We start from the raw sequence: 25652 nt of genomic DNA on the forward strand, positions 1-25652 counted from the left end.
CTCCGGATACGGCATGGTCCGAGTTGATCCCTCGGTTCTCCTCCGGGACCCTCCTCGGGGAATCTGTTAAAACCCGGCTGAGAAGGGGATTCGGTTGCAAAAGCGAATCGCACGATTCTCGCACCATACATTTGAGATTTGTATTCGGAAATCCTAGCTACCCGCCTCACAACAGCGCTAGACGTAGGCATTTATACATTGAATAGCTTGAGGATATTTCCCGGTTTTTGGCTCATGAATCTAGAAATTTGACCTGCATAGGTAGGCTGCCAAATTGTCAACATTTCATTACATAATTTATTAATACCGTAGCAATGGCACCGCACGCTTCTTCGGATATATCACATGAGACGCCCACGGTAAACGGGACAAGTACGAACGCATCAACACATAGCGACTCCAATGAAACCGATATAGTCCCAGTCATCATAGTAGGCGCTGGCCCGGTCGGCCTCCTCCTTGCTCTTCGGCTAGCCATGAATCAGATTCGCACCATTGTCTTAGAAAAAGAATCATCACTTAGTCAATTGCCACGTGCTATAGGATATTATGGGCCGGTACACGATGTCTTCCAGGAAATCGGACTTTACGACCAAATTTCCACAGAGGGGATGCCCTCAGGAGGCTATGTATGGCGCAAGCTCCCAACTGATGTTGTTGATGAGAATGGCACAGTGGTAGGCAAGGAACTGGGCGCGATCATAGGGAAAAACGCGATGAGCAAGGCTGGTCCCGACGGAAAATTTAAGCCAGGTCATTATTCGATCCAGCTTGCTCAATGTCGGCTCGCAGAGATCTTCTTGGAGAAAGCGGAAAAGACCGGATTCGTTAAAGTCCTCTGGGAGCACGAAGTCACGGGCTTGTCACAAGACGAAAACCAAGTAGCAGTCACGGTAGCGACGCCGCAAGAGGGAAACAAGGTTCTTAAAGGTCAATATCTCACCGCCTGCGACGGTGGTCGATCTACAGTCCGTAAACTTCTCGGAATCCGCCTCTCGGGTCATTCCTGGCCCGAGCGCTTCTTAGCGACAGACGTCCTGCGTATCGCGCCAGTCGTCCCGGAGTTTTCTGTCCATTTTACAGTCGACGAGACATTTTGGGGCGTAACTACACCGCTGGAGCATGTCGAAGCTGGAAAGAAAGGTCTTTGGAGATATAGCTTGGCAGTACCAGCAAAGCCCAATGATGATCCGAACAGTGCCCGCTTGACAGACGAACAGGTTCTTGAGCCGGATTATGTTGATTCTCTCCTCTTACGTCAAATCGATGGACCTAGGCCGAGCAACCACGTAGTAGTACGCAAGAGCCTCTATAAGATGCATCAGCTACTTGCTAGCACTATGCATCGTGGGCGGTGCTTTCTCGCGGGCGACTCAGCACACATCAATAATCCCATTGGCGGGCTAGGTCTATGCACTGGTCTTCTTGACGGGGACGCATTAGCTCAGACCCTCCAGATCGCTCTTTCGACATCGTCGTCTAATCCAAATCTAGAAACCCTATTCCACCGCTACTCTACAGAGCGAAGATGGGTCTTCCAGAATGTCATTCATCCGTTTAGTAGCGCCAATAAGACACGTCTCCATGGCGCCAAGCCAGACGACATGGCGAGGGAGGATTGGTATTTTAGGGCACTAGCTCGGGGTGATCCTGAGGAACTCGAAAATATCCATCGGCCACTTTATGCAAATTGGAGGACGGATATACGGAAGTTCTGGCCTGCAGAGATGACCAAGTAAAGAGGCTAAGGCGGCTAATGAAGCTGTTGCTTGGTGAACTTTTAGGTTAGATCAATAAGATGCGAGGCGACATGTAAAAGAATATTTTGTACATGAGACGATGTTGCTTACGCGCCTCTAAGGCCAGTTTGATTAGAATAGATCCCAGGTAGAGCATATAAATTTGCTCAAGCAGTCATCCGTTTCTCAGGCCGTAGCGACTAGCCAAAAATTGTTTCAACTTAGTATGGATTCCCTCTGAGAATCTCGTAGCGATGCCACCCCCGAAAGCTAGCAAGCAAGTCTCCAGTGTTCGGATTGGATCATCCAATGCTACCGGCTCAGAACCACCCCTTTGGTCCGTGATTGCTGGAATGGAGACCTGGTGATTGGGAGATGAATCCGAAGTCGTTGCCGCGTTTGATCCAGAGATACTTGCTCCCACGCTAGAGTAGAAATGTCGATATACTGCATCATCGTCGCCCCGCGACTCAACATCTATCAATACAAGAGTCGATGACGGTAGTTTCCACCGCGCTCCGCAAAATACGCTTATCGCCCATAAAGTAAGTGTGACACGGTAAAGAGCAGCAGGCCACCACGGCGGGCGGACTTTTTTATCAAATGAGCGAAGAAGGTAGAGGATCTGACCGATATGTAAGAGAGCCTCGTCAGGACAATGTATATACTGTTCAACACGAGTGGAAGATAGCTGCTGAAGTCGAGAATCGCTCAGTCCCCTTCTAGCTAAGCTTTCGATGTCGGTAAAGCCCGTTACTGTATTAAGATAGATAATATGATAAGTGATGAGAGTCGCTGTCATCAGTGGGCTCCGAAATTGGTTAAACGACACATTTGACTGCTCAACTTCACGGAGACGGGAACAGTACAAGCTGAACCAGCGGTGTAAAAGAACCTGCATTTCCTCCATGCGAACATCGGTAGACCGTTTCGTAACCGGAGAGAATAAGCGCGAGTTCGGCCCCTCGCTAAAGCAACTGAGGACTTGGCGGAAACTGTTAACAAGCGAATAAAGGGGATGGAGCAATAGCCGAAACGCCGAGGGAGTTAGACAACGACGTCTGTCTCTTGTAATTTGATCGGTAAGGAACCATTCAAATAGCACACGGAGAGATGGCTGTATCGGCGGCGTATCGTTCATTCCACGTTTCCAAGAGTCAGTATCACAAGCTAGATAGAGTTCTGCAGGACTAGGGAGGACCAAGTTAAGGTCTGCTATCTGAATATGCGGGGTGCTATCAAGGAATAGGCTAAGTTCTAGGTCAAGAATAGCCCATGTATATGTAAGTCTAAAGAGTAGAAGGCTACGTCAGTAGCCCCTTTAATCTGGGAAAGAGGGGGTTCGGGGGGAAACGAAAAGTAGTCCTACCTGATTAGCCTCTCTCGCTCAAGCCAGGCTACGTGCCTTGAATCATCGCTAAGTTCTAGGGATTCCGTATGGCTGACTTGAGCATCGAATAATCTACTATTTCGGACGATCTACTGATGGTTAGCTGCTAAATCCTGGGGGCGGACGTAGTGCAGGAAAAAAAATAGGATAGTCAGGTGTAGGGGTGAGCATACTGCAATATAAATACCACGTTGTCCGAGGCCGATGTCCATCAGCCATTTATCTCCGCTCCATGCAGCTTGAATAATAAACACCAGTGCACAATGTAGCAACAAGGGTTGGTGGCAGACAGAAACATCCTTTTCGACGGTGTCGAATAGGGAAATACGACAGACTTCCGTTAAGCCACCTGATAGACGTCGTGCCTCATTTGTAGGATCTGATATAGCCCCCTGTCCAATCATAAGCAGGATAAGAAGAGTAGATGATGTATCATTAGATCCATTTAATAGCATATTTGCGTCCAAAACGCCTCCAGGGATAAGAAGATAAAACGGCTCGAATATCCGCATATATTCGCGGAGAAAATGTTCCATAGTCGCGGATGGTGGGAGAATAAGGAACCCGCGGGAGTTGCCATCAGGAGAGGGGGAAGGGTAACTGGCAGCAGCCGTGGCAGGGTCGAGCTGATGGACTCTGAGAGCCTTTTGGAGAAGAGCCTGCGAGATGGCGGCAAGCTTATCCCGCACACTCTCGCGGAGCGGTAAGCTCGCGAGAGGTTCGAACGGATTGGGGCTTGCGAAGTCGAGTCCAAGCCAGCCCCATAGCTCATCCAACTCTGGCATGTGACCGAGGCTTTCCAGGAGCACTCCAGCCGTCCTAGGGCACTTTGACATGTCCTCGAACGGGTTGCAACGAAATGACGACCAGTAGTTATACGCTTGGATGATAACTTGATGTTCCACAGCGTCTGTATTATATTGCCACCGGATGTCGTACGCCTGTCGCTCTTCGTTCCACAAATTAGCTGACCCGTCGGTTTGCATCTCGGTAGGACTGTGCGACGTTAATCCTGTATTGCAAATTACCCTATACTGACTTGGACCAATCGCGCCAGTGGAGTGTTCAGTCTGTTCACTATTCCGAGTTGTTATGAGACCTTGGTTCTGGCCGGTCCAACTTTCTATGTGCGACCCAATTACCAATGATCCGGTGCCGGGTGGGACAGCAGCGTTACTCATGTTTTGTTCGGACACATTCTCCATGAAGGTGCCGAACCCACCAGTGGCGACAGATTCAATGATGGCTTCATGGACACGCAGCTGCTTTGTCGGCGGTGGGGCAGAGCTATGTGTTGATATATCAAGACCTTCGCTATTTTCCGAAGCGCTTTGAACATTCCGATTAGGTCTAGCGTGTTCCACATCGACATTTATAGTAGAAGATCCAACATCGCGAGTAACATTAATTTCTGATACCGATGTCGTTGTTGAATCCTGGCTAGCGCCCGACAAAGATGCACGTGCCGGCGTCTTTCTCGGCCGTCTGTCGCATGTAATTTTTTTAACGTGACAACGATTGCAGGGTGTGTTAGAATCACATTTAGTCTTAGTCCTTGCACAATTGCGGCAAGCTTCTTGTGTACGATGTCTTACACCAGCCATCGGCTGGTTCGAGGACTGCCCATCGGCGGAGGTTTCACCATGAACCGCCACATGTCTTTGAAGAACATCTCTAGGAACAATTAATTATAATTTATGATTGGATAAAAGGGGACGAGGGAGTGTAAGAAAAAAAAGAGGAAGAATGTCTGACATACCTTCGGGAAAAGGATAGATGACAGATATTACATTTAAATCGCTTAATATTAGCGTCTGTAAGATGAGAAAGCGTTATCAGTCTGGATGGTAAAAAAGGTAAGCACGACAGACACTAAAACACCGGCGGCTTACGAGTAGCTAAGTGGCGTTCGAGATGCTCGTTTCGTTGGAACTCCTGACCACAATAGGTACAAAACGCCATCTCTTAATTGATACCTTAGTTTCCTCGGTAGTTACGAATATAACGTTAAGCTATAAGCAAACAGTATAAGCAAACGATATAAACCAATTGACAATATTTGGATAATCTTGTCACACGAATTAAAGAAAAGGCGCTAGGTTTCTGCAGCCGCTATGGGTGGACGCATATGCCATAGGACGCTCAGGACGCATGGGAGAGACATGGAGATGCCCCCTGTCCGGTAAATCCGCGTAACCCACCTCGGCCTTTGTTCCGAATGAGCCGAGATGTTCAGCGTCTTTCTTTAGTCTAACGCTCCCCGCAAACCGCGAATCCGGTATGCTTTAGGTTACTTTTTGAGTAAGAAATGCCGGAACTCCTTTGTTTTGCTAAATAGGTATGTGTTTTTTGCGCGGTTGAATCATGTTTCAACTAAGATATGAAATTAAAATGACAATCTGACCAATAACTTCTGCTCCCAACATATTTTAGAGTTCAACCGATTCCCCTGAATGTCACGTGGTAGCACGTGATGACTTACATACCAACGCGTCCGCTCCCCTTCTTTAGATATCCTAGGATATTACGACATATTTGTTGGCCAAGTATAATATGAGCCACAGTTCCCTAATTATGGCTTTCTTAAATGTTCTCCTGTATCAATACCATGTCAGTTAGGTATTATATGCGATAGTTACGTGAGCTTACTGTGAAGATAATTGGACAACAAGCTATAGGTTACCTTATAATCGTTGCATGCGTCTTATCGGACCCCCACCGGTCCGATGGCACTTCCCATAAGGTGAGTTTACGCGGTCTTCACTGCCATCGAAATTTCGTAGATGAGCTGAATCTCCATAGTTACCTCCTAAGGACATAACTTAGATGTTAATTGGAGATTTCAAGCTGGAACTACACTACAAGTGTGTGCGCGTACAAGGTACAACAGCTAAGCGTAGGTATAGATCCCGCGACGATCTTGCATAGGTAGATCCTGTATGAAATTGGAAATCCGGGGAAGTTAGGATTAGACGGACTCACAGTGGTGTGTACATTAGGTCACTCACCTTTATCTATGTCTTCGAGTTCCGCTAGGAGGTATATATCTTTTTACTCCAGAACCACTTCGACGTTATCCGGAATAGGTACCGCAAGTGCCTACGAGCACTCTAATCGGCACCATGCATTTCAGAACACTTAAGGAGTTAGATACAACCGAAGGCACTGTGCTATTGTTTAAAGGTAAATATTACCTAATTCAACTTTCTCTAAGGAGCAGTATCTAACTACGAGTTACGGTGATAGAGAATCTTGAAGGTGAACGGCATCGCGGCAATAAAGACCTTATCCTCTTCCCACAGCCATCTACGGATCCCAATGATCCCCTGAGATGGCCGAGATGGCGCAAGAACATGGCCTACGCATCTGTTTGCGCCTTTGCTTGCACGAACAATATTAGCGGAACCGTCTACTCCGATGTCTTCGTCCTTATTTCCGAGCATTTCAACGTATCTATCGATGAAGCCTCGGGGTTAATCGCTTGGGTAATTCTTACCCTAGGAGTGTCGGTAAGATATTATCATGCTACTGCAACGGATGGACTCCACTTACATTTTCGTTTCGAACAGAACTTTATTTGGGTTCCTTCGGCTTTGTATTTTGGGAAAAGGCCGGTGTTCATCTTAGCCTGCGCTATCACATTCGCGGCAGCTATCTGGGCAGCGTCCACAGACAGCTTTGCTAGTCTGCAAGCAGCATGTGTAGTTGGCGGGTTTGGTGGAGGAGCATCCGAAGCGCTTGGCGCTGCCATCATCAACGTGAGTTACCCCTTTAGCTAGCCACTGTTAATTTCATTTTCTAATCTCTCCTCTTAGGATATCTACTTCCTACACGAAAGGGGTAGTAAAATGGCATGGAATTTGATCATGCTTGCGTTCGGTAGCAGCTTGGGACCCCTCGTAGGAGGATACCTTATTGAAAGTACGTTCCAGTGCCCCAATACGATGCGGCTAGGAACTAACAAAAAGTATCATAGGCAGAGGTCTAAAATGGGGCAAATGGCTCAGCGCTATCCTTCTAGGCGTTAACCTCCTGATGATCATCTTCTTTGTACCGGAATCGAGATTCAACCGGACCATAAACCCGTCAAATCCCCCCAATCGGACTACACAGGTATCGGAGCCAATGCAGATTTCAGAGACAGCGCCAGATGCCGAAGCTAGCAGTGGTATCGACAAGTCTGATACCACGTATTTTGAGGAGTCAAGTAGTAGTATCCCTTCGTCGATGTTCCCAATGGACCTCAGCATCCCCCGTAAACCTTACTTCGCACTCCTCAACCCCTGGTCTGGAACTACACCTGAGGAGTCGTTTTGGGACCTAATGTTCCGGCCGGTCCCCTTGATTGTCTATCCAGCCTGCCTCATGGCTACGTTTATCTGTGAGTTTAAAATGGTTATTGAATCTTACTAAACGCTGCTAACTCGGAGAAAAGACTCTATTTGCCTCGCTCCAACTGTCATGGTCAACGTTTTGAGCGGCAGTATTCTAATACCCCCACCATACAACTTTAATGTGGGAAACGTAGGGCTAATAAACATTCCGGGAATGATCGGCCAAGCAAGCGGTTTTCTAATCGGCGGTGTTCTTATTGACAGGTATTCCGCCTACCGTGCCCGTCGCAATAACGGCATGTTTCTTCCTGAGGAACGGCTAGCTCTCTTGTTCATCCCTAGCGCTTTGGTTTTCGCAGGAACTGTTCTTTTCGGCTTCGCTGCGGAGAGACAAATGCATTGGGCTGTCATTTTTGTTGCCTATGGCTTCATGAGCGTCGGCCTTACGGGTGTTGCTAGCATCGCCATGGTATACGTATGTGACAGCTATTTCCCAGTAGCAGCAGAGTGCTTAGAATTGATTAATGGGTTCAAAAATATCGTCGCGTTTGGATTCATTAAAGGCACTGTGCCGTGGGTCGAGTCTCAGGGTTATGAAAAGGTAAGTTGATCACTCCTGAACCATCTCGTCTATCCTATGCTGACAAGTCACATTTACGATAGGCTTTTGGTACCATTGCGGGTATATTTGCGGCTTTTGTTCTCTTGGCAATTTCGCTAGTGTTCTGGGGACCCAAGATTCGCCATCATACTTCCACACATTGGCGATTAATTAGCTGGGAGAAAGCTCACATCCACTAAACCCGTCGTTCGGGCTATGGTGCGTTTCCTAAATACTAGAATAAGAAACAGAAATAACATTTAGATTTGATTGGGTTGGACGGTATAATATTTGAGGGTTCCCAAGCGGATTTCACCCTTAGCATTTAGACAATAGGCTATTGGCGTGCTTCAGGATGGATACGAAACTCAGGAGTGGGTGGTTAAATATCAAAGAGTCGGTCATTACTGGGGACCTCGATTAATTATAAGATGCGTAACTCAATGATCTTAACATGAGCAGACCTGTTAGAACAACCCCATAGGAACCAAGGTTGCCCAGCGAGCCTATCAAATAATACAGGGTGAAATTATCTAATGAATAGAGAAGTTAGGCAAGGAGAAGTTAGTTAAAGGCATTATTATTATTATTATTTTGCAAGTCAAATATGCATGGCGTTCTGGGGTACGGCTATTTCCTCGGAAGTGGGGAGCCGGACTTGGCCTCACCGGAGTCGCAAAGCAAATGCACTTCTATTATTAGGATAACACTCCCTCTTCCATAGCTACCTACATAAGGTATCTATGCCTTGGCCTTTCGCATATAAGCATAACCTCAAGACTGAGTATAGTGTATATCAAAGGTTTATGCCAAGTACCTAATCATGTCTTCACCAACGTTCACTAATTTGATCCGATTCCTGGACGACTCGTCTGTTGAACATTATGGAGATGTCACGAATAGTTCGCTGGATAGCATCGTTGGCTCAGTAGTCCCACTCCTCGAAGGTGACCTTTTTAGTTTACGACGAACGGATAAGACTGCCGTAGTCCACAAGGTGAGCGCTACGATGTTGCCCGTGTGCTGCTCCGTATTTTATTAGCTAATGATATTCCTGCCTTAAAGCTGTTATCTCCCGTTCCCTCTACGCCGTTGTTTGTCTGCATAGGGTTGAACTATGCGGATCATGCGAAAGAAGCCGATGTTTGTGGCATTCACCATGCCGTTCAGAGTGAAGTCTAATACGCTTGCTATAGCTGGCAATTCCGCCGAATCCTGTGATTTTTACGAAGCCATCGGGTAAGTCGCAATTAGCAATTACCTATTTTACCCTTAATAGATTTGGACGTTGCTAATATCGTATCTCGCCGTCGTAGATGCTTTGACAGGTCCCTATTCGGATGTCCCAGTTCCCCCTGAAGCAGAGTTAATGGATTATGAGGTTCGTGTTCGCCTATATTCGCGTGGACTAGGTTTAGTGGCATATTGACTGAAGAGCGCATGCTTTCAGGGAGAGCTATGTGTTGTCATCTCAAAGACTGGCAAAAACATTCCTGAGGACAAGGCCCTCGACTACGTCCTAGGAGTCACGGCGGGAAATGACCTCTCCTCGCGCAAATGGCAGCGACCTCCCTACTCAGGGGGACAATTCACTTACGCCAAGTCATTTGACTACTTCGCTCCAGTCGGTCCTACGATTCTACATGCTTCTTTAATAGCCTCCAAGGCTCCGCTCAAGATCAAGACAACAGTTAACGGTGAAGTCCGGCAAAACGGAAGCACAAGCGATATGCTCTTCAATATTGAGAAAATCATTGCGCATGCGAGTAGAGGAACGACGCTAAGACAGGGAACGATAATCATGACTGGAACCCCGGCCGGGATAGCTGCTAAGTGGCCAGGACAGCCTTGGCTGAAGGATGGTGACGTTGTTGAGGTTAACATTAGTGGTATCGGTTCTTTGAAGAACAAGCTTATGTTTGAGAAAGAATCGCGATGAGCTAGTATGCTTATTGAGGTTGCTGGTACCGTGCCGTGGGGTTCCGGTACCCCAATCTAGTCGCTTCTACTTAAGCTCAATTATGTAGCTCATCTATTATTTCTTGGTGTCGACACAAAAAAGACCTCTAGCGTCATACAGTTTCATCCGCATATACTGGTGAAGCAATATGTCTACATGTTACTGTTTCAAGGGAGCAGCTGGTGATCGTAAGCCTCCATAAGCGAAAGCCAATCCATTATGTACCTAGGTATTACTGACACAACAGCTATTATAGCCGCCTATGAGCCGAAGGGTTCTTTCTCAACTCTTGCTGGATTGCCTATATACAGATCAACGCCTCAGAATAGGGATACAAACTCCCGTCGCGATACCATCCTTTACCTACCTGATGGATTTGGTCTGGCCAAACATAACCAGAGACTTGCTGATAAATACGCCCAATACGGTAAATCCTAACACTGAGAGTGTATCATTATTAGATACAAGTAATATTGATATATCTTAGGTTATGAGACGGTGATTGTGGATTACTTTGAAGGTGACGCGTTGCCCGATACCTTCATGCTGTATACGCCAGGGACGGACCTCGACGCATACGGTAATCTGACATTAGAAGTAAGCCCGTTAAAAGTTATTCGTAACAAGCCATTGAACGTACACTGATGCATTCGTTCTCGGATATAAACAGCAAAAGGAAACTATTCGCAAGATTGATATGCCAAGTTGGCTAAAGCGGCACACTCCAGAACACATATCCTCGCTTGTAGCCAAATTCTTTCCTGAGTTTTGCAGCACCGTGGCAAAAGAGAACCGGGGATCTGAAGCAAGAATCCATATACTTGGTCACTGCTTTGGTGGCAAGCATGCTTTCAAGCTGGCGCAGATCGACCACGAGAACGTCGGATCTATACTTATTTTTCATCCGGTGAGTCGGATAACAATAGATACCCCTCAAAATCTCGCTATTCTACAATGTTGCCATCCATAATCCATGTGCCTCGAGGAGCTTCCTATAACCTCTCAAGATCCATTCTATTTAGCTCCATAGTCTAACCGATTTCACAGTCGTTCCTCGAACCTTCGGACCTCAAGGGCCTTAAGAAGCCGGTCCTTGTAGGCTGTGCAGAAACAGACGTATTTACACCAGACCTCATCCAGACGATGTTGAACCACCTCCCAGGATGCGGGGCGATGTGGAAGTTCCTCGTTTACGGAGGGACGCAGCACGGGTTCGCGACCAGACCGGACTTGGGGAATGAATTGACGGCCAAAATGTTCCAACAGGCATTTGATGACGGGTTGCAGTGGCTCAAGACTAATTGAGAACCTTGTCATAGGAGATACCTACTAGCATTGAATAGAATATATATGTACGGAACCGTTAGAATAAACTTACTTATTCTCTGTCAATAAAGGGGGGCTACTTGGGTCTCTATGAAGTCAATCAGATTGCCAATCCGCTATCACTACTGATAGAAACCGATATTTCACCTACGTTTGATCTTAACAACCTCTCTTAATGAGTTTCCTCTTTATATTTGTAACTTAGGTGCGCATAAACCCGACTTAGCGTTCAGGGGCTCCCTCCTTTAGCAGATGTTGCCACAAATTACCATAAAGGGCATCAATTTTCTATTGCAAGAATATAACCGCTCCATGGGCAAAATTTAAAAAGATGCTGTCCCAATAGTCCATCTCGTTCTCCAACTTGACTTAGACAGGATATCGCATTGTGTAATCCTAAATAAGATGGGACCGGGTTCACCGGGTGGACTCGTACTAACTAACCTAATGCATGCCTCTTGCTTTTTCTATCGTACTACTAGAAGAATTATCAATTACCTAAAATGATAACTTATAATCGCGAACTCAAATTCCGCACGTTTCTACGTAATGGGAAGTGAAACGAGGCTGTTCTGTAATATGCTGCACGAACTATGGATATTCGGCGGAGCGGTATAAGTGGGTACATCGGCCCCGTTCCGGTTACACACACTTTTCCGATGGGGTTCCGGATCTCCGGTACCCGAGTGAGCTCTTCAACTCCAGTGTGGACCAGTTGGTAAGCATGAAACATCGTCGGAGTCGTCTCGTGCGTATCGGCACTTTGGTAGTGCCGCTTCTAAGTTTAGAAGATCTCGAGCCGATGGTGAAAAAGAATTCACACAAATGGATGATAAGCTGCATCCAAATTTGCATGCAACTGAGCATAGCATCTATTTCACCCGTCATCACTTTACAACCCTAACTCATACCCAACATTAGGTACATAATCATGGCTTCCAAAGCACCACTACCTACTCTAGCCGACCGCGTCGCCATCGTTACCGGCTCAAGCAGAGGCATCGGCCGAGGTATCGCCCTCGAACTCGCCCGCCGCGGGGCCAAAGTAACAATAAACTACGCCAAGTCATCATCAGCCGCCGAGGAGGTTGTTAAAGAGATCCAAGCATTGGGTTCAGAGGCCATTGCCGTCCAGGCAGATGTTACCAGCTTGGATGATATTGACAAGATCTTCGCTAAGACTGTCGAGAAGTGGGGTCGCGTAGACATCGTCGTTAGCAATAGCGGCGTGGAGTCGTTCGAGCCCGCGGTTGACATTACCCCGGAGCGCTTCGATCACGTCTTCCACATCAACACGCGTTCGCAATTATTCGTCGCCGTTGCGGGATACCGCTATATGAAGAAGACGGCGTCACCGTATGCGCGTCGCATCATACTCACGTCAAGCATCGCCGCTCGAATCCTAGGCATCAAGGATCACGCTCTATACGCTGGCTCGAAGTCTGCCGTCGAAGGCATTGTCCGTTCGTTGGCTACGGATTTCGGGGCAGACGGTATCACGGTGAACGCTATTGCGCCGGGAGGCGTCAAGTCAGATATGTTTGCCGAGATGGCTACGCACTACATCCCAGGAGCGGATAAGACATGGTCGGCCGAGAGGGTGGAGCAGGCTATAGCGGGCGCATGCCCGATGGGTCGATGCGCCGTGCCTAGTGATATTGGAAAGGTGGTCTCGTGGCTAGCTGGCGACGATTCGGAGTGGGTTACCGGCCAAGTTATCTTGGCTTCCGGGGGATCGTCTGCTTGAACAACGAACAAGACCGCAAACTTCCTATCCTAGCGATCTAGTCCACAGAAGCCATGTTAGATTATCAGCGCACATATGTATATAAAACCTACATATTCCGAAATACTAGCAATCCTAAAAGATATCACAATCTAGATCATGGTTTATCTCTTGACCTTTATTCTACGTAATTGCGGGGATCAGTGATGTCGAAACGAGTAGTATTTATTTCCAAGTTAGGAAACGCTTTCTTATCTCAAGCGGGGGTAGATCGATGGCGAAACCGGTCTTTCGACAGTTTTGTTTCTTTTCGTCTTGTTTTTAAGTCAACTCGCGAGTAAAGGCTCGGGTGTTTTGTTCGTGCGCTTGTGTTGCCCCTGATTTAGTATGCTATACGCAAGTTCACTCAGGCCAACTTCATGCATTTCTCAGCCGTCGCACAACTCGGCCTCCTGGCTCAGAATCCGTTATCTAACCATGGCCCGGTTTCGTCAACACCTACAGTTAATCTCAGCGGCTATGGCTTATTCTCCGGAGTGAAGATAGATGAGGCGCTATCCGGGAGTCCCCTTCCGGCTTCTGTGGACGCATGGCTTGGCATTGATTATGCGCTTCAGCCGGTCGGTCAACGACGCTTTCGGCCATTGGAACATCGCCCGTCAGCATTTAATGGAATCAAGCCAGCAGCAAGTTATGGGAATGTCTGCGTACAAGACACTATTTATACCACAGGCCAGGTCCAAGACGAGGCATGTCTTAACTTCAACGTCTATCGAACCTCGGGCGTGCCAATAGAGGAAAAACTACCTACCTTAGTCTGGATTCATGGAGGTAGCTTTGTTCTCGGTTCAGGTAGAAGTATGGACGGGGCATCTTTCGTCGCCTCATCAAAACTACCTATTGCAGTTGTTACATTCAACTACCGGCTCAATTCGCTAGGGTTCCTCCCTAGTAAGCTCTTCGAAGAGGAGGGCCTTCTTAACCTTGGGTTACGGGATCAACATTTCATGCTTAAGTTTCTCCAAGACCACCTGGAGTCATTCGGAGGAGATCCAAAGCAGATTACTCTGGGAGGCCGATCGGCCGGTGGGCACTCTACTGGTATCCATTACTTCCACAATTATGGGGAGGATGAGGGCAAACCACTATTGGCACGAGCGATCTTTCAGTCCGGCTCGGTAACGGCACGCGCATTTCCAGATTCAGACTTTCCCCAATACAAGAAGGACTTCGAACGATATATGCGATATCTCGGCTGTCCAACCGGAAAACCGGAAGGGAGTAATTCACTAGCCCTAGATTGCCTTCGGCGAGCATCGATACATGACATTCAGCACATCAGTGCAGATATGTACGGGGAAGCAGAGCAAACTCTGAGCTGGCCTTTCCAGCCGACCCTAGGAGGGCCTCTGTTGGAAAAACCGGGATCACAGTCCGGCGCCGAGGGAACGTTCCACCATCTCCCCGCGATTACCTCTTATGTCACTGACGAAGGGAAATTTTATACTCCTGCAATACATCGTACCAATGATGATTTTCTGTCCTTTATGTATGCTATGAGCCCCTATCTAAATTACACCGACATCGCCTTGTTGAATGAGCTCTACCCGGACCCAACACGGCACCCCGATTCCCCCTGGGCGAACTCACCAAACAGCACCCAGTATAATCGACTGTCGGCTGCTTGGTCAGATATGGCCTATATCTGTCCAAGTCGGGAAACGGCCTTCCGCACATCGACTGCCGGTGTTCCTACGTGGAGGCTCCACTTCAACACCCCAGACCACCCATTAGAATATCAAGCATGGCGTGGAATACCACATACCTCTGATTCAGCTTATGCCTACGATTCGACAGGGGTAGCCTTCCCGCAAACCGCCCATATATACCACGCATACCTAGCTAGTTTTGTAGCTACGGGCAACCCAAATAGTGCCCGGCTAGAGGGAACGCCGGAGTGGCCGCAATACCAAGCATCGGAGACTTGTGGGACGACTCGACCCAAACAACTTCTTATTAACCCCGGTGTTTACACCACCGTAGAGGAAGACTCGGTTAGGATTGACCAGTGCGAGTTCTAGAACGATCTTGATCGGGCGAAAAGGCTGAATAAATGAGTCACTATGTAGACGTATAAAAGTCTCAAGTGAATATATATATATATATATATATACCTAAGTTTATTGCGCCAGCATGCAATAGGTGATTAGTATATTCATAACAGTCTTCTCGACTACTTACTGCCTAGGAACTCAAGAACATACAAGTTCGTAACCCCTTTACTAGAGAGTAGAAAGTAGGGGTTAGGAAGATTATTTCATAACGTATGCGAGCAGGATGTGAAATCTATAAGTCTTGCTTTATAATTGTAAATAATATATTAAGTACTCTGTCTGTAGCTAATCGATAGCTACGAATTACTAAAATATCTCTTGCATAGTGCTAGAACAATGTGACAATACTCTTCTATAAACAGGTAGATAGGCTATGTAGCCACACTAGCTACGACACTGGGCAATCTACCTCTTTTTTCGTGGTTCCATGGCCCGTGCTTCCATGGTATCTTTAGCAAGTTCTTCTGCCTTCTTCTCTCTCTCGATTTCAAATGCCCTGATCTGTCTATCGATTTCAGCGTCTTCATCGACCAACATCTCCACCTTACCAGCAACATATTCCGACACGTGCGCGCATCTGGTTTGATAGTACCGACCACGTCGTTCCAAACTATCCTTACTAGGATCGGCTCCAGAAGGTTTAAACATGAATATAGGAATATTTAGGGCCCCTTCCGCAGCTTTCTTTTTCTCCTCTTTCTTCTTCTTTTCTTCCTCTTCCTTTTTCTTTTTCTCTTCCTCGGTTAACCCTGCCTCTGCCTTTGCCTCTTCGAATTTCTGGATAGCGCTCTTATTAATCGAAATTGGCAACACGTCCTTCCAGGTCGTGGATTCAAACCCCTCCGGTCGGATAGGCGCCGGTAGGTCACTCCCATTGAAAGGAGGAAGAGTAATATTATCCCGTTTCGGACCAGAGATGTACCTATATCTACCTAGCGAGTCTATTACCTTGCCATGGAAGTGCTCCTGAAGGATTTCTTCCATTTCTTTCGAGTCGGGACCTTCTCCAACGGCGAAATAGTTTGGACTGTTCCAGGGATGCCCATAGAACATCCAACAATCCTGAGGCCGACGCTGTCGGATACAATATTGAGAGTTAGACCTTCTGCAAGCAGAGCATTTAGCTTCATTCTCAAATCCTAGGAAGATAAGAGTGCACTTAAGCCCCTTGTCTATACACCTTAGACAAGACTCGGGGTGATCTGCCAATTTCCTTCCAGTGACGTGGTCTCTTGGAATGACATTTTCTTTAGACTTGTCAGACTCTTTGGACTCGTTAGACTTTTTGGACTCATTGGACTCTTTGGATTCTTTGGACTCTTTGGACTCTTTGGACTCTTTGGACTCTTGAGACTTTTTAGGCTCTTTAGGTTCTTTAGGTTCTTTAGGCTCTTTAGATTCCGAATTTGCAGCTTTCTTTAACTCTTTGCTAGTAGATTTATTTTTTGACTCAAGAGGCTGGCTGGTAGCAACCTCGGTAGCTACTGTTTGCTTCGCGTTAACTGCGTTGACTGTTTGCTGAATTGGTGACATTGTGCTAAATTATTGTAAATGAGATGCGATGAAGAAATCTAGGGCATATTAACGAGAGTAATTCCTTCGATTTTTATTCTCTAATAACAACAAAGAGTAGTAGGAACAGTCTTTATGTGCTAAACCCTGTTGATCTTCCGTGTTTGTCGAGTAACAAAGCCATTATAAGGTACAATGGAGTAATTTCAATTGATTATAAGTAAATTATTCATGATTCATTATCTTATACTTCTATTTTAAAATTAGAAGGGAACAATCTCGTACGAGTTTATAGTCGACCGCCCTGTTTGGAAACTACCCATTTGACGCTTCCTTGTCTCAGAATACCACAGATTCTAACATCACTCCAATATCCATAGTTCTTTATACCAGGTGGCTAACTTAGGACCTTACGACAATTTAGCTTGAGTCTGTTCGCTCGAGATCGCGTAGATGTTGCTGATCATCGGGGGCGCAGTTCGAGGTATTTAAGCCCCCAATCCAGTCATCTTCAATCGCTTAGGCCCTACCGGCCCTGGATAGGTGAAATGAGGCGATGCTTGTGGATTACTTCCATCCGCAGTTGTGTCTATGGAGGCCCTCTTCCCTAAATTGGCCGATGGAGTTGAAGAGTAAGACGCCCTGTCTTGCCCCTCTTGGTGAACTGTACTGCAGATTTGCTGTATGTCCGGAAGCTCTTGTATAGGTGGAGCAATTGTATGGGCTGGTTTCCACGTCTCGATATTTTCCTTCATGAGAAACTTGAATTGTTGCTTGTCTGGCTGTTGCTGAAACCAAGAATGATGCTTCGCTTCAGATGCTTTCAACCGACGCCCAGGTTCAAACATGAGACAAGACCTAATGAATTGTTGACAACTATTACTTATCCTCTGTTGAGAAGGGTCTTCGAATACGCTGTCGAGCCACCCGGTAATTGCTGCTTGATTTATTTTCATGATGCTACTCGGAACAGCGTTCTCATCTGGTGCTAAAAGGAACACCACAATCATGCCAAGGGACCAAATGTCCACAGCTAGACCATGTGTCCCGCCATATTCAACTTCGCTAGTAGATAGTCAGCAGATTATCCCTAGAGCAGACCGAGTTGACTTACGGTGCCATGTACTGGTCAGTACCTACTCGACTAGCCATACGACCTGAAGCTGTGGATTTTGCAAATCCTAAGTCACCGACAATAACACGGCCTGTAAGATCCGGCCCTGTAGCGAAGAATATATTTTCGGGCTTTAGGTCGCGATGTGCAATACCTCCCTTATGCTACGTTAATCATTGTCAGCAAACCTCCTGTTGAGTGATCGTGTAGGGAACTCCAGCGCATATCCAACGCAGAAAGCGCTCAAGCTAGCAATCATAAGTACATTTTGGGTACCCAGAGAATCGCAGCTCAATATATATATATATATAAAGAGGGGGAAGAAATCCTTTAACATTACGCACAAGATAACAAATGGCATTTATGACTTGCCGAATGACGAATTTGCAATCTTGCTCATCGAAAGTTCCTCGGGTTAGACGCATCGAAAAGAGGTCCCCGCCTGTTGCAAGCTCAATAAATGTGTAGAGGGTGTGTGCTGAGTGGAACGCATATTCGAATACAGGAAGGTTAGGCTTGAATCTTCGTGAGTATGCCGCAACTAGATACCTTATAGAACAGATAGTTACATACATGCCTCAGCTTTCCGAGTATATCGGTCTCATCCTTAATACGTCGGATTAAATCATGAGAGGGTGCTAGTCGACGAAGACGATCGAGATCGTGGATTTTGCAAGCAAGCTGTTTTCCCGTTCTCGCGTCGACAGCTAGATGAATTTTTGCAAAAGCTCCACGACCGAGAGTTCGGTCTGTAATGATGTATCGATCTTGGAAAAGCTGTGGTGTATGAGAAATTTGTTCCAATGCCGTCAACAGTTTGGCCCAACCTACAGTTGACTCCTTGAGTTGAATTGAGTTCAAGGGTGATTTTAGCTCGGTATTATGATCTAAAAGAGAGATACGAAATTTCCAGTAAGGCTTGATAGTAACTTCAACGTCTCGACTAATATAAAATCCGCGCGTAGCACCTTTCTCTTTATTACCGATGCAGATTTCGTTGATATATGTACCCGCAAGAGATTGACAGTCTCGTACATATATCAAACAGGGCTGCTTTTGAATATCATTCAGGTCGTAGATGACTGAATAGATGACGAAATGTTTTCTTGAAACATTAGGATGATTTATTGAAATTTCACTTTTGAATACTTAGTACGAAACGTGATAATATACTGTTAGAGGCTCGGCTTACTTCACATGATGGTCCCGTCCAATATTTATGGCTCGCCCCGGGATTAGAGGAAGGTCTAGAAAGAGTTCCGTGTTGCGACGACTGGGTTTTCCACCTTGTCCGCCTTGCAACTGGTTCACGTAGAAACCTTCTAGAAGTGAAAGCACCCGTAAGCTATTAGATCAAAGATAAAGATGAAGACATGAGAAATAAGTGATCCAGAACACCGAAGGCATACCTGGAGGTTTATATTCTTTCGAAGAATCCTCAACAATCCAGCAAGATATTTGTGCGATAGGACGAATCATACTGGATGTTAATTAGTCTAGAAAAGTTGACACACGAGAGAATCAATGAATATCATGGTCGTAACGACAATTGACTTTTATTCAATTTCCCTCGAACACTTTCAAACGTTATGTATGACAGCATTTACTCGGGAAGGTACCTATACATGTAAATTACAGTAAGAGTTGAAGATACAGGTATTTCCTCTTAAAATGACACGCTACTACCTTCTAATAAATATTGAGAAACTCTATCATGTCGATACTCAGAATAGGAGGAAGGTACCGGCCGAGCTTGACGCATATTCTAGGCAGGCTCACTCTATGTTATACGTAGAGCTAATTGAGGCCGAGGTAATCACTAGCTGGATTGAGCTTGCTATGTAAAATGGGTAATATCCCTACTGTGCAGGCGAGGAAGAAAGTAAGTGACGTCTGTGTACCTGAAATTTAGCGTCATGTGTGCACGCACCACCTGATCGACCACAAATAAAAATTCAGGTGTCCCATTTTATTTGCACCCGAGGAAAAGCCGGTCACAAACCCTAACATAATTTCCAACCGTACTTCAATTCATCCCACTCTCGAAATTTCCTTTCCTTCTCCCAAGCTTCATCAACAAAGCAACTCATCGACAGCAACCTGTAAGTATAATCCAATCCCTCAGCTGCCCAGCGTTCCCTATCGCAAGGCAATTGCGAAAAGCATTGAAGAGTTCTTCCGCCATCGCATTGCCTGAGCGCTCCGATCATCCTGATCGTGTGGTCGATTTGCACAAGTTCCCCGCGGTCGCCACAAACCCACCTCCCACCACCCCTCACCATCACAATCCGTCACAACCACAGCTTTTGGGAAGAGCGATAAGTACTAATAAAAACAAATAGTCGTAGTCGCCACGATGAGAGCCAAGTGGAGAAAGAAGAGAGTTCGTCGCCTTAAGCGTAAGAGAAGAAAGATGAGAGCTCGCAGGTACGTTATCGCACACTTTGTTCATAACTAAGCTATGGCGACGTAATACTGATTGGTCTCTCCGTAACAGCAAGTAAACATATCAACCCTGCTCGATCTCAGCGCCTCTCCACCAGACCAGATCGCGTCATGGCAATCACGATTTACAATCAACACATTCACAACTCAGCACATGACACTCGACTATCTTGACTATTCCTCAACTCAAAACTATGTCTATACGACAGGAAGGAAGACCCACAGGAACGGCTGTAGTCGTGGACGTTTGGCAGAATGACGACAACGAATTGGACCGGAGGATAGCTGGTCAAACACCATCGAGTGGACCGATAGTTGTGTTTACGTATCGCGGAACAGGAAGCATAATTGCTGAGAGATGTTCATGATCATTGCACAAGAAATAGGATCCACGCGCTAGTCAATAGATTTGCAAATGTCGATCCCTATAACTAACTGGCCACCCAATGCTTTCGTTTGCGAATATGTTAGGTAGTCTCGTAAGCTTTACGTAGATTTCGATGACGTCGTGTTCCCTTTGATGCCCCTCTTCACACTTGGGCATTGTTAGTTCTTAACTGAGTTTTCAATAACCATTTTTGATATTTAGCGAGAGATTATGTAGACTAATTCATTAAGGTAGTAAGGTGGTCTTCTATAGCCTTGAAAGCTGTCTTAGCAATTGCTACGATGCGATCTTAGGTACCTAAGCTATGCAGCTTTAGCGAACCCGTTTGCGGCAATGTGAGGCTAGCATGTATTCTGTACCGTGGGGTCCGTTCACCGCCTGCCTAATCTCTTATCAATCTGGCGGCAGTATTCTGGACCTTTTTTTTTTTACGCAAACTCAATCCCTGTAGTCAGTTTTTCGAATCTGCTCTAACAACATATACAATCAATTTAGCGCAGCCCAACAACCATGGCAGATCATAAAGAAAAGAAGAGGAAACATAACGAGGATGCTGGTCCACGGCCAAAGAAAAAGGTAGCCGTTCAAGCTCCTTCACAACCTATACAGCCAAATATCGTCAAAGTCTCCTCCATCCAGACGGCCAAAAGCTATCCTCCAATAATAGGTATGGCATTCCCTAATAGTTCTTATTCATTTTTTTTTACGATAATTAACCGCTTGGTATAGCAACCTCTCCCGGTCTCTGTGTTCCCGATTCGATTAAATTTCAGACATATATATCATCGCAGCCTGCAGGTTCCAGGCGAAGCAAGAAGACAGATGCGCACAAACCTAGCCTCCTCCTACATTCATCCTCACACAGCAAGTTAGATTATACGGCAAAGGAAGATGGACCTGGTGGTCGGGAGTCGCATCTTAAGCATTATATCGGGGTTTTCGATCCGAAGACGGGCCAGCTGTCAGTTGTAGAAGCCAAGAAGATGGCTGTTAGAGGTACGGTTCGAGCACAGAAACCTCCAGAGGAAGATGCAGAAGATAGAAAAGCCTCCAAGGTATATAATCCCCATCTTATTATTTTAGTGAGAAAGGTATCTAATTATTATACAGACGATGATGGAATTACGCAACAATCTTGGCGAAGCATTTGGAACCAAGAAAGCAAAGAAGGCGCTTGCTGCAATTACTGAGAATGCTATTGCTCCAGAAAAAGCCGTTGCCGATGCAGACGGAAACCCGCAAAAGCTCAGCTCTTCCTCCATGGCACTAATGGATTCTATCAACGACGTAACCGTAGGAATGGCATCTAAGGAAGATCTTCAAGCAGTGGCCGACGCAGCGAAGCCGGTACCACCAGGAAATTTTGATGCCCAAGAGATACAGGATGTGTATACTATCGAAGGGTTGATTGGGGGCGAAATATTGAATGCCATTCCGATTAGAGACTGGCAAGAGCAACTTAAGAGCGGAAAAAACGCCGAAATACCGACCAAATTCATTGCTGACCGATTCCGGGCCATTGGAGAAGGACCAAACCCAGTGCACAGACTTCGAGCTCTTCGGTATCTAGAGTTCCTTATCAAATTCGTCAAGAGTACTAAACCAGGAAAGGAGAGAGGCACAAAACGGCTCCCGCCAAAAGACAAGCTCAGGGAGATAATGAAGCCTGCGCCAGAACCCGTTATCGAGAACATTAGGCGAAAGTTCTCGTCTAACGCAGAGATGAGGAAGTTCCATACCGATTTGGTGTATACTTATTGTTGTGCTCTCGCGGCGATACTGTCGAACTACAGCTTCGATACAAGCTCTATTAGATACGACCTGAGTCTAGACGAGAAGCAGTTCGGACAGTATTTCCGCGAGATTGGTGGCAAGGTTAAAACTGCAAAGGGTGCAGAGAAAGGCACTCATGTGCAAGTAGCGCAGTTGGCTTTGCCATTAGAATTCCCGAAGGTCAGATATCAACGCCCACGAGGGCGTTAATACATTATAAATAGGGGACATGCCACGACGCCTCACGCATTTCTAGCGCATTTTAGAGCCTTGAGAAGTAGACGGTGGAGTATTACCTTAGTAATTTCAGAGTTACGAATGCTTTACGAGTTACCGGTGAATTTTTGTTTTTGAAATATCCTCACCATATCATTCTGGACTAATAATAAAATTGATCAAATATATCGTCAGGCGTTGGCTGTGCTAATTGAGGATTAGTTCTGCTAAGCCGGTTTAACGGAAAGGACCTGGTTCATCGCCATAATCTAACCGGAGCCGGTGTATAATCCCGGAGCGGACTGTAAAGTCACGGTCATCATCACTAATTCGTAAATAACAGAAAAGCCTGCCAAGTTGCCGAGCCTAATTGCAAGGATTCGAACGAAAATCTGAAATTATTTAACTGCTATGGAGGTTCACACAATCCACGCCCAGTATGGTGCAATAGATAAGACCGCAGCAGCCAGTCTGCGTCCGTCTACATGACGTGATCGCAAAATCGCAAAGGCACTACGTCGGGGTGATTCTTCGGCAATCATGCCGTCCGGCCATATAAAGCGCTTTGGTAGGCCGCAGAAAATAGACATATTAATTTATGTAGGTACCGATACAGGGCAGGTTAATTACGAACATACTTGTTGGTGTAGACTGGTCATAAGTCCTTTTTGTCTCGCTACTTTCACTCCAATGCTCAGTCTACGCGCTTAATTGCAGATTAGTGTACATAAGAGCTATGGCAGGCGAGCCAAAAGAAAAAGTCGAGGTCTCCGATCCCGATTCGGGCCCGGAAACGAAAGAGATTACGACTCAGCACACAGCGGTTCCCGGCCGCGCGTCAAAGGAAACACCATCAGAAGGAGATGAGTATGGTTCAACCGATGACCATATATTTACAGACCCGGCGGTAGCAGAATACTGGCGCGCCAAGTACGAGAAGGCTGGCTATGAGAACCGGCACCGCTTCGATCCGGAGTACAAGTGGACGGCGGAGGAGGAGCGCCGGTTGGTGAGGAAGGTCGATGCTAGGATCATGGTTTGGGCGTGGCTGATGTTCTGCGCGCTGGATATGCACAGGAGGAATATTAACAGAGCTATTTCGGATAATATGCTGGCTGAAATTGGTAAGTTGTCTTCTGTTACACATACTTCTCTCTCCCCATGTATAAGATGATTGTAACATAGCAATCAAAATTGTCTTAAAGATCGGTGCGACTAACTAATTGGACTCGTAGGCATGAACACGAACGACTTCAACTATGGACAGACTATCTTTCTTGCGTGCTTCTTGGCTGCGGAATTGCCCAGCGGACTGGTTAGCAAGAAGCTCGGCGCTGATGTCTGGATCCCTACGATTATGGTGGGCTGGTCCATCGTTGCGCTGTCGCAGGCATTCCTCACGAACAGGGCCGGCTTCTACGCTATCAAAGCTCTTTTAGGCTTGTTGATGGGAGGGTTTATTCCCGACATAGTGCTCTGGCTCACCTATTTCTACAAGGGTAGGGAACTGCCCATTCGCCTGGCTTGGTTTTGGACAGCTCTTAGCACAGTGAATATCGTCGGTTCCTTGCTAGCCGCCGGTATTCTACAGATGCGTGGGATTAATGGGTGGAGCGGTTGGCAGTGGCTGTTCCTCATTGAGGGACTAATAACGCTGCTCATAGGAATCTTTTCTTGGGGTCTAATGCCACCAGGACCTACCCAGACGCGGCATTGGTTCCGGGGTAAGAACGGGTGGTTCAGCGATCACGAAGAGCATATATTGGTCAACCGACTTCTCCGTGACGATCCGAGCAAGGGAGACATGAACAACAGGCAAGCCGTTGGGCCCAGTCTACTCTTCAAGGCCGTCAAGGACTGGGAAATGTGGCCGCTGTATATTATCGGCCTCACAACGTACATCCCGCCCGCCCCGCCATCTAACTACCTGTCATATATCCTTCGACAGATTGGGTTCTCGGTGTTTGAAGCCAATCTTCTCGCAATTCCATCGCAGTTCCTATTCGCCGTCAATCTCCTTATTGTAACGTGGGTCTCGCGACACTTCAACGAGCGATCCATCATATCTTCCAGTTCCAACATCTGGATATTCCCATGGATCCTCGCACTAGTCCTCCTACCGGATACCGCCTCTCCATGGGTCCGATACGCCATGTTGACGGGGCTTCTCAGCTACCCCTATTGCCACGCCATCCTCGTGGGCTGGAACGCGAAGAACAGCAACGCGGTGCGAACACGCGCGGTCTCGGCAGCGCTGTACAACATGTTCGTCCAGAGCGGCAACATCATCGCGAGCAATATCTACCGAGACGACGACCAGCCCTTGTACCGGCGCGGTAACCGGATTCTACTGGGGATTACGGTCTTCAATATCGCGTTATTCTACATCGTGAAGGCGTTTTACATCTGGCGGAATAAATTGCGCGATAGGAAGTGGAATTCGATGACTCAGGAGGAGCAGGAGAATTACATATTAACGACGAAAGACGAGGGGATGCAGAGGCTTGATTTCCGCTTCGTTCACTAGATCGTCGGGATGATTCGGGTATATATAAAACGAGGTATATATATTAAAATGTATATATCCCGTCAGCTCTTCTAGACATGGCGTAGATACTGTATAGGCGCCTAACACTGTATATTTACTGTACACGGCAGGAAGGAAAAGAAAACAGGAAGATCTAAGGCTTCAAGGCCGAATTAGTAATTAGGTAGTGATCCTATATATCAATATATATCTACAAGGCGTATTTACAGTGTCCGGAATATTGGTGCTCATCATGGCATTTTGACTTAGAAATATTCTTAGATCTAAGACTCCACACGTCCAACTTGTCTAGGTAGGGAACTACTTCGCAGAGTTTATAAACCAACACGAGATAGGTATTCTCCAGACCCTAATTCTACTATATATCAAGATTTTATTAAATAGTAAAAATTGCCGTTTCCCGTGTTAGGTGTTTAGGTTACTGCGGGAACTCCTGATAAGCTCTTCTTAAGACGAGTGACGTTTC

The 25652-nt window shown here is 46.5% G+C and overlaps 11 protein-coding genes across 11 annotated transcripts; 8 read left to right on the forward strand and 3 right to left on the reverse strand.

Moving 5' to 3' along the window:
• The first annotated feature begins 40 nt into the window (after nt 1-40).
• F5Y00DRAFT_110324 (FAD/NAD(P)-binding domain-containing protein) lies at nt 41-1827 on the forward strand. Its single transcript, XM_048003902.1, has 2 exons — nt 41-261; nt 313-1827. Exon 2 carries the CDS (start codon nt 315-317, stop codon nt 1737-1739), a length of 1425 nt encoding a protein of 474 aa, XP_047863691.1. The 5' UTR covers nt 41-261; nt 313-314; the 3' UTR covers nt 1740-1827.
• An 87-nt stretch (nt 1828-1914) lies between these two features.
• F5Y00DRAFT_253762 (uncharacterized protein) lies at nt 1915-5091 on the reverse strand (the record flags this gene model as incomplete). The annotated part of the gene is made up of 5 exons (XM_048010095.1): nt 1915-3028; nt 3109-3218; nt 3303-4803; nt 4889-4943; nt 5022-5091. 5 exons carry the CDS (start codon nt 5089-5091, stop codon nt 1915-1917), a joined length of 2850 nt encoding a protein of 949 aa, XP_047863692.1.
• A 957-nt stretch (nt 5092-6048) lies between these two features.
• F5Y00DRAFT_240383 (MFS general substrate transporter) lies at nt 6049-8345 on the forward strand. Its single transcript, XM_048008222.1, has 7 exons — nt 6049-6312; nt 6376-6638; nt 6699-6887; nt 6945-7050; nt 7106-7510; nt 7565-8064; nt 8127-8345. The coding sequence occupies exons 1-7, from the start codon at nt 6252-6254 to the stop codon at nt 8262-8264; spliced, it is 1662 nt and encodes a 553-aa protein (XP_047863693.1). The 5' UTR covers nt 6049-6251; the 3' UTR covers nt 8265-8345.
• Nucleotides 8346-8800: 455 nt separating this feature from the next.
• On the forward strand, nt 8801-10003 carry F5Y00DRAFT_270898 (uncharacterized protein; the record flags this gene model as incomplete). The annotated part of the gene is made up of 5 exons (XM_048012688.1): nt 8801-9061; nt 9130-9207; nt 9261-9303; nt 9381-9445; nt 9515-10003. The coding sequence occupies exons 1-5, from the start codon at nt 8888-8890 to the stop codon at nt 10001-10003; spliced, it is 849 nt and encodes a 282-aa protein (XP_047863694.1). The 5' UTR covers nt 8801-8887.
• Nucleotides 10004-10172: 169 nt separating this feature from the next.
• F5Y00DRAFT_263193 (alpha/beta-hydrolase) lies at nt 10173-11329 on the forward strand (the record flags this gene model as incomplete). Its single annotated transcript, XM_048011484.1, has 5 exons — nt 10173-10212; nt 10281-10451; nt 10512-10621; nt 10695-10931; nt 11072-11329. The coding sequence occupies 5 exons, from the start codon at nt 10173-10175 to the stop codon at nt 11327-11329; spliced, it is 816 nt and encodes a 271-aa protein (XP_047863695.1).
• An 848-nt stretch (nt 11330-12177) lies between these two features.
• F5Y00DRAFT_270900 (putative tetrahydroxynaphthalene reductase) lies at nt 12178-13097 on the forward strand (the record flags this gene model as incomplete). Its single annotated transcript, XM_048012689.1, has 1 exon — nt 12178-13097. Exon 1 carries the CDS (start codon nt 12282-12284, stop codon nt 13095-13097), a length of 816 nt encoding a protein of 271 aa, XP_047863696.1. The 5' UTR covers nt 12178-12281.
• Nucleotides 13098-13353: 256 nt separating this feature from the next.
• On the forward strand, nt 13354-15185 carry F5Y00DRAFT_270904 (alpha/beta-hydrolase). The gene has a single exon (XM_048012690.1). The coding sequence runs from the start codon at nt 13496-13498 to the stop codon at nt 15155-15157; it is 1662 nt and encodes a 553-aa protein (XP_047863697.1). The 5' UTR covers nt 13354-13495; the 3' UTR covers nt 15158-15185.
• A 410-nt stretch (nt 15186-15595) lies between these two features.
• Nucleotides 15596-16723, reverse strand: F5Y00DRAFT_270906 (uncharacterized protein; the record flags this gene model as incomplete). The annotated part of the gene is made up of 1 exon (XM_048012691.1): nt 15596-16723. The coding sequence occupies one exon, from the start codon at nt 16721-16723 to the stop codon at nt 15596-15598; it is 1128 nt and encodes a 375-aa protein (XP_047863698.1).
• A 467-nt stretch (nt 16724-17190) lies between these two features.
• F5Y00DRAFT_263197 (kinase-like protein) lies at nt 17191-19295 on the reverse strand (the record flags this gene model as incomplete). The annotated part of the gene is made up of 7 exons (XM_048011485.1): nt 17191-17767; nt 17817-17980; nt 18161-18331; nt 18390-18593; nt 18648-18954; nt 19009-19138; nt 19226-19295. 7 exons carry the CDS (start codon nt 19293-19295, stop codon nt 17191-17193), a joined length of 1623 nt encoding a protein of 540 aa, XP_047863699.1.
• A 1798-nt stretch (nt 19296-21093) lies between these two features.
• Nucleotides 21094-22941, forward strand: F5Y00DRAFT_240389 (RNA polymerase I associated factor, A49-like protein). The gene is made up of 3 exons (XM_048008223.1): nt 21094-21316; nt 21379-21704; nt 21760-22941. Exons 1-3 carry the CDS (start codon nt 21160-21162, stop codon nt 22630-22632), a joined length of 1356 nt encoding a protein of 451 aa, XP_047863700.1. The 5' UTR covers nt 21094-21159; the 3' UTR covers nt 22633-22941.
• Nucleotides 22942-23240: 299 nt separating this feature from the next.
• On the forward strand, nt 23241-25386 carry F5Y00DRAFT_240390 (MFS general substrate transporter). The gene is made up of 2 exons (XM_048008224.1): nt 23241-23762; nt 23874-25386. Exons 1-2 carry the CDS (start codon nt 23375-23377, stop codon nt 25163-25165), a joined length of 1680 nt encoding a protein of 559 aa, XP_047863701.1. The 5' UTR covers nt 23241-23374; the 3' UTR covers nt 25166-25386.
• Nucleotides 25387-25652: the final 266 nt, after the last annotated feature.

This window comes from Daldinia vernicosa (genome assembly GCF_022497035.1).
Source record: "Daldinia vernicosa strain CBS 139.73 unplaced genomic scaffold F5Y00scaffold_31, whole genome shotgun sequence".
NCBI lineage: Eukaryota > Fungi > Ascomycota > Sordariomycetes > Xylariales > Hypoxylaceae > Daldinia > Daldinia vernicosa.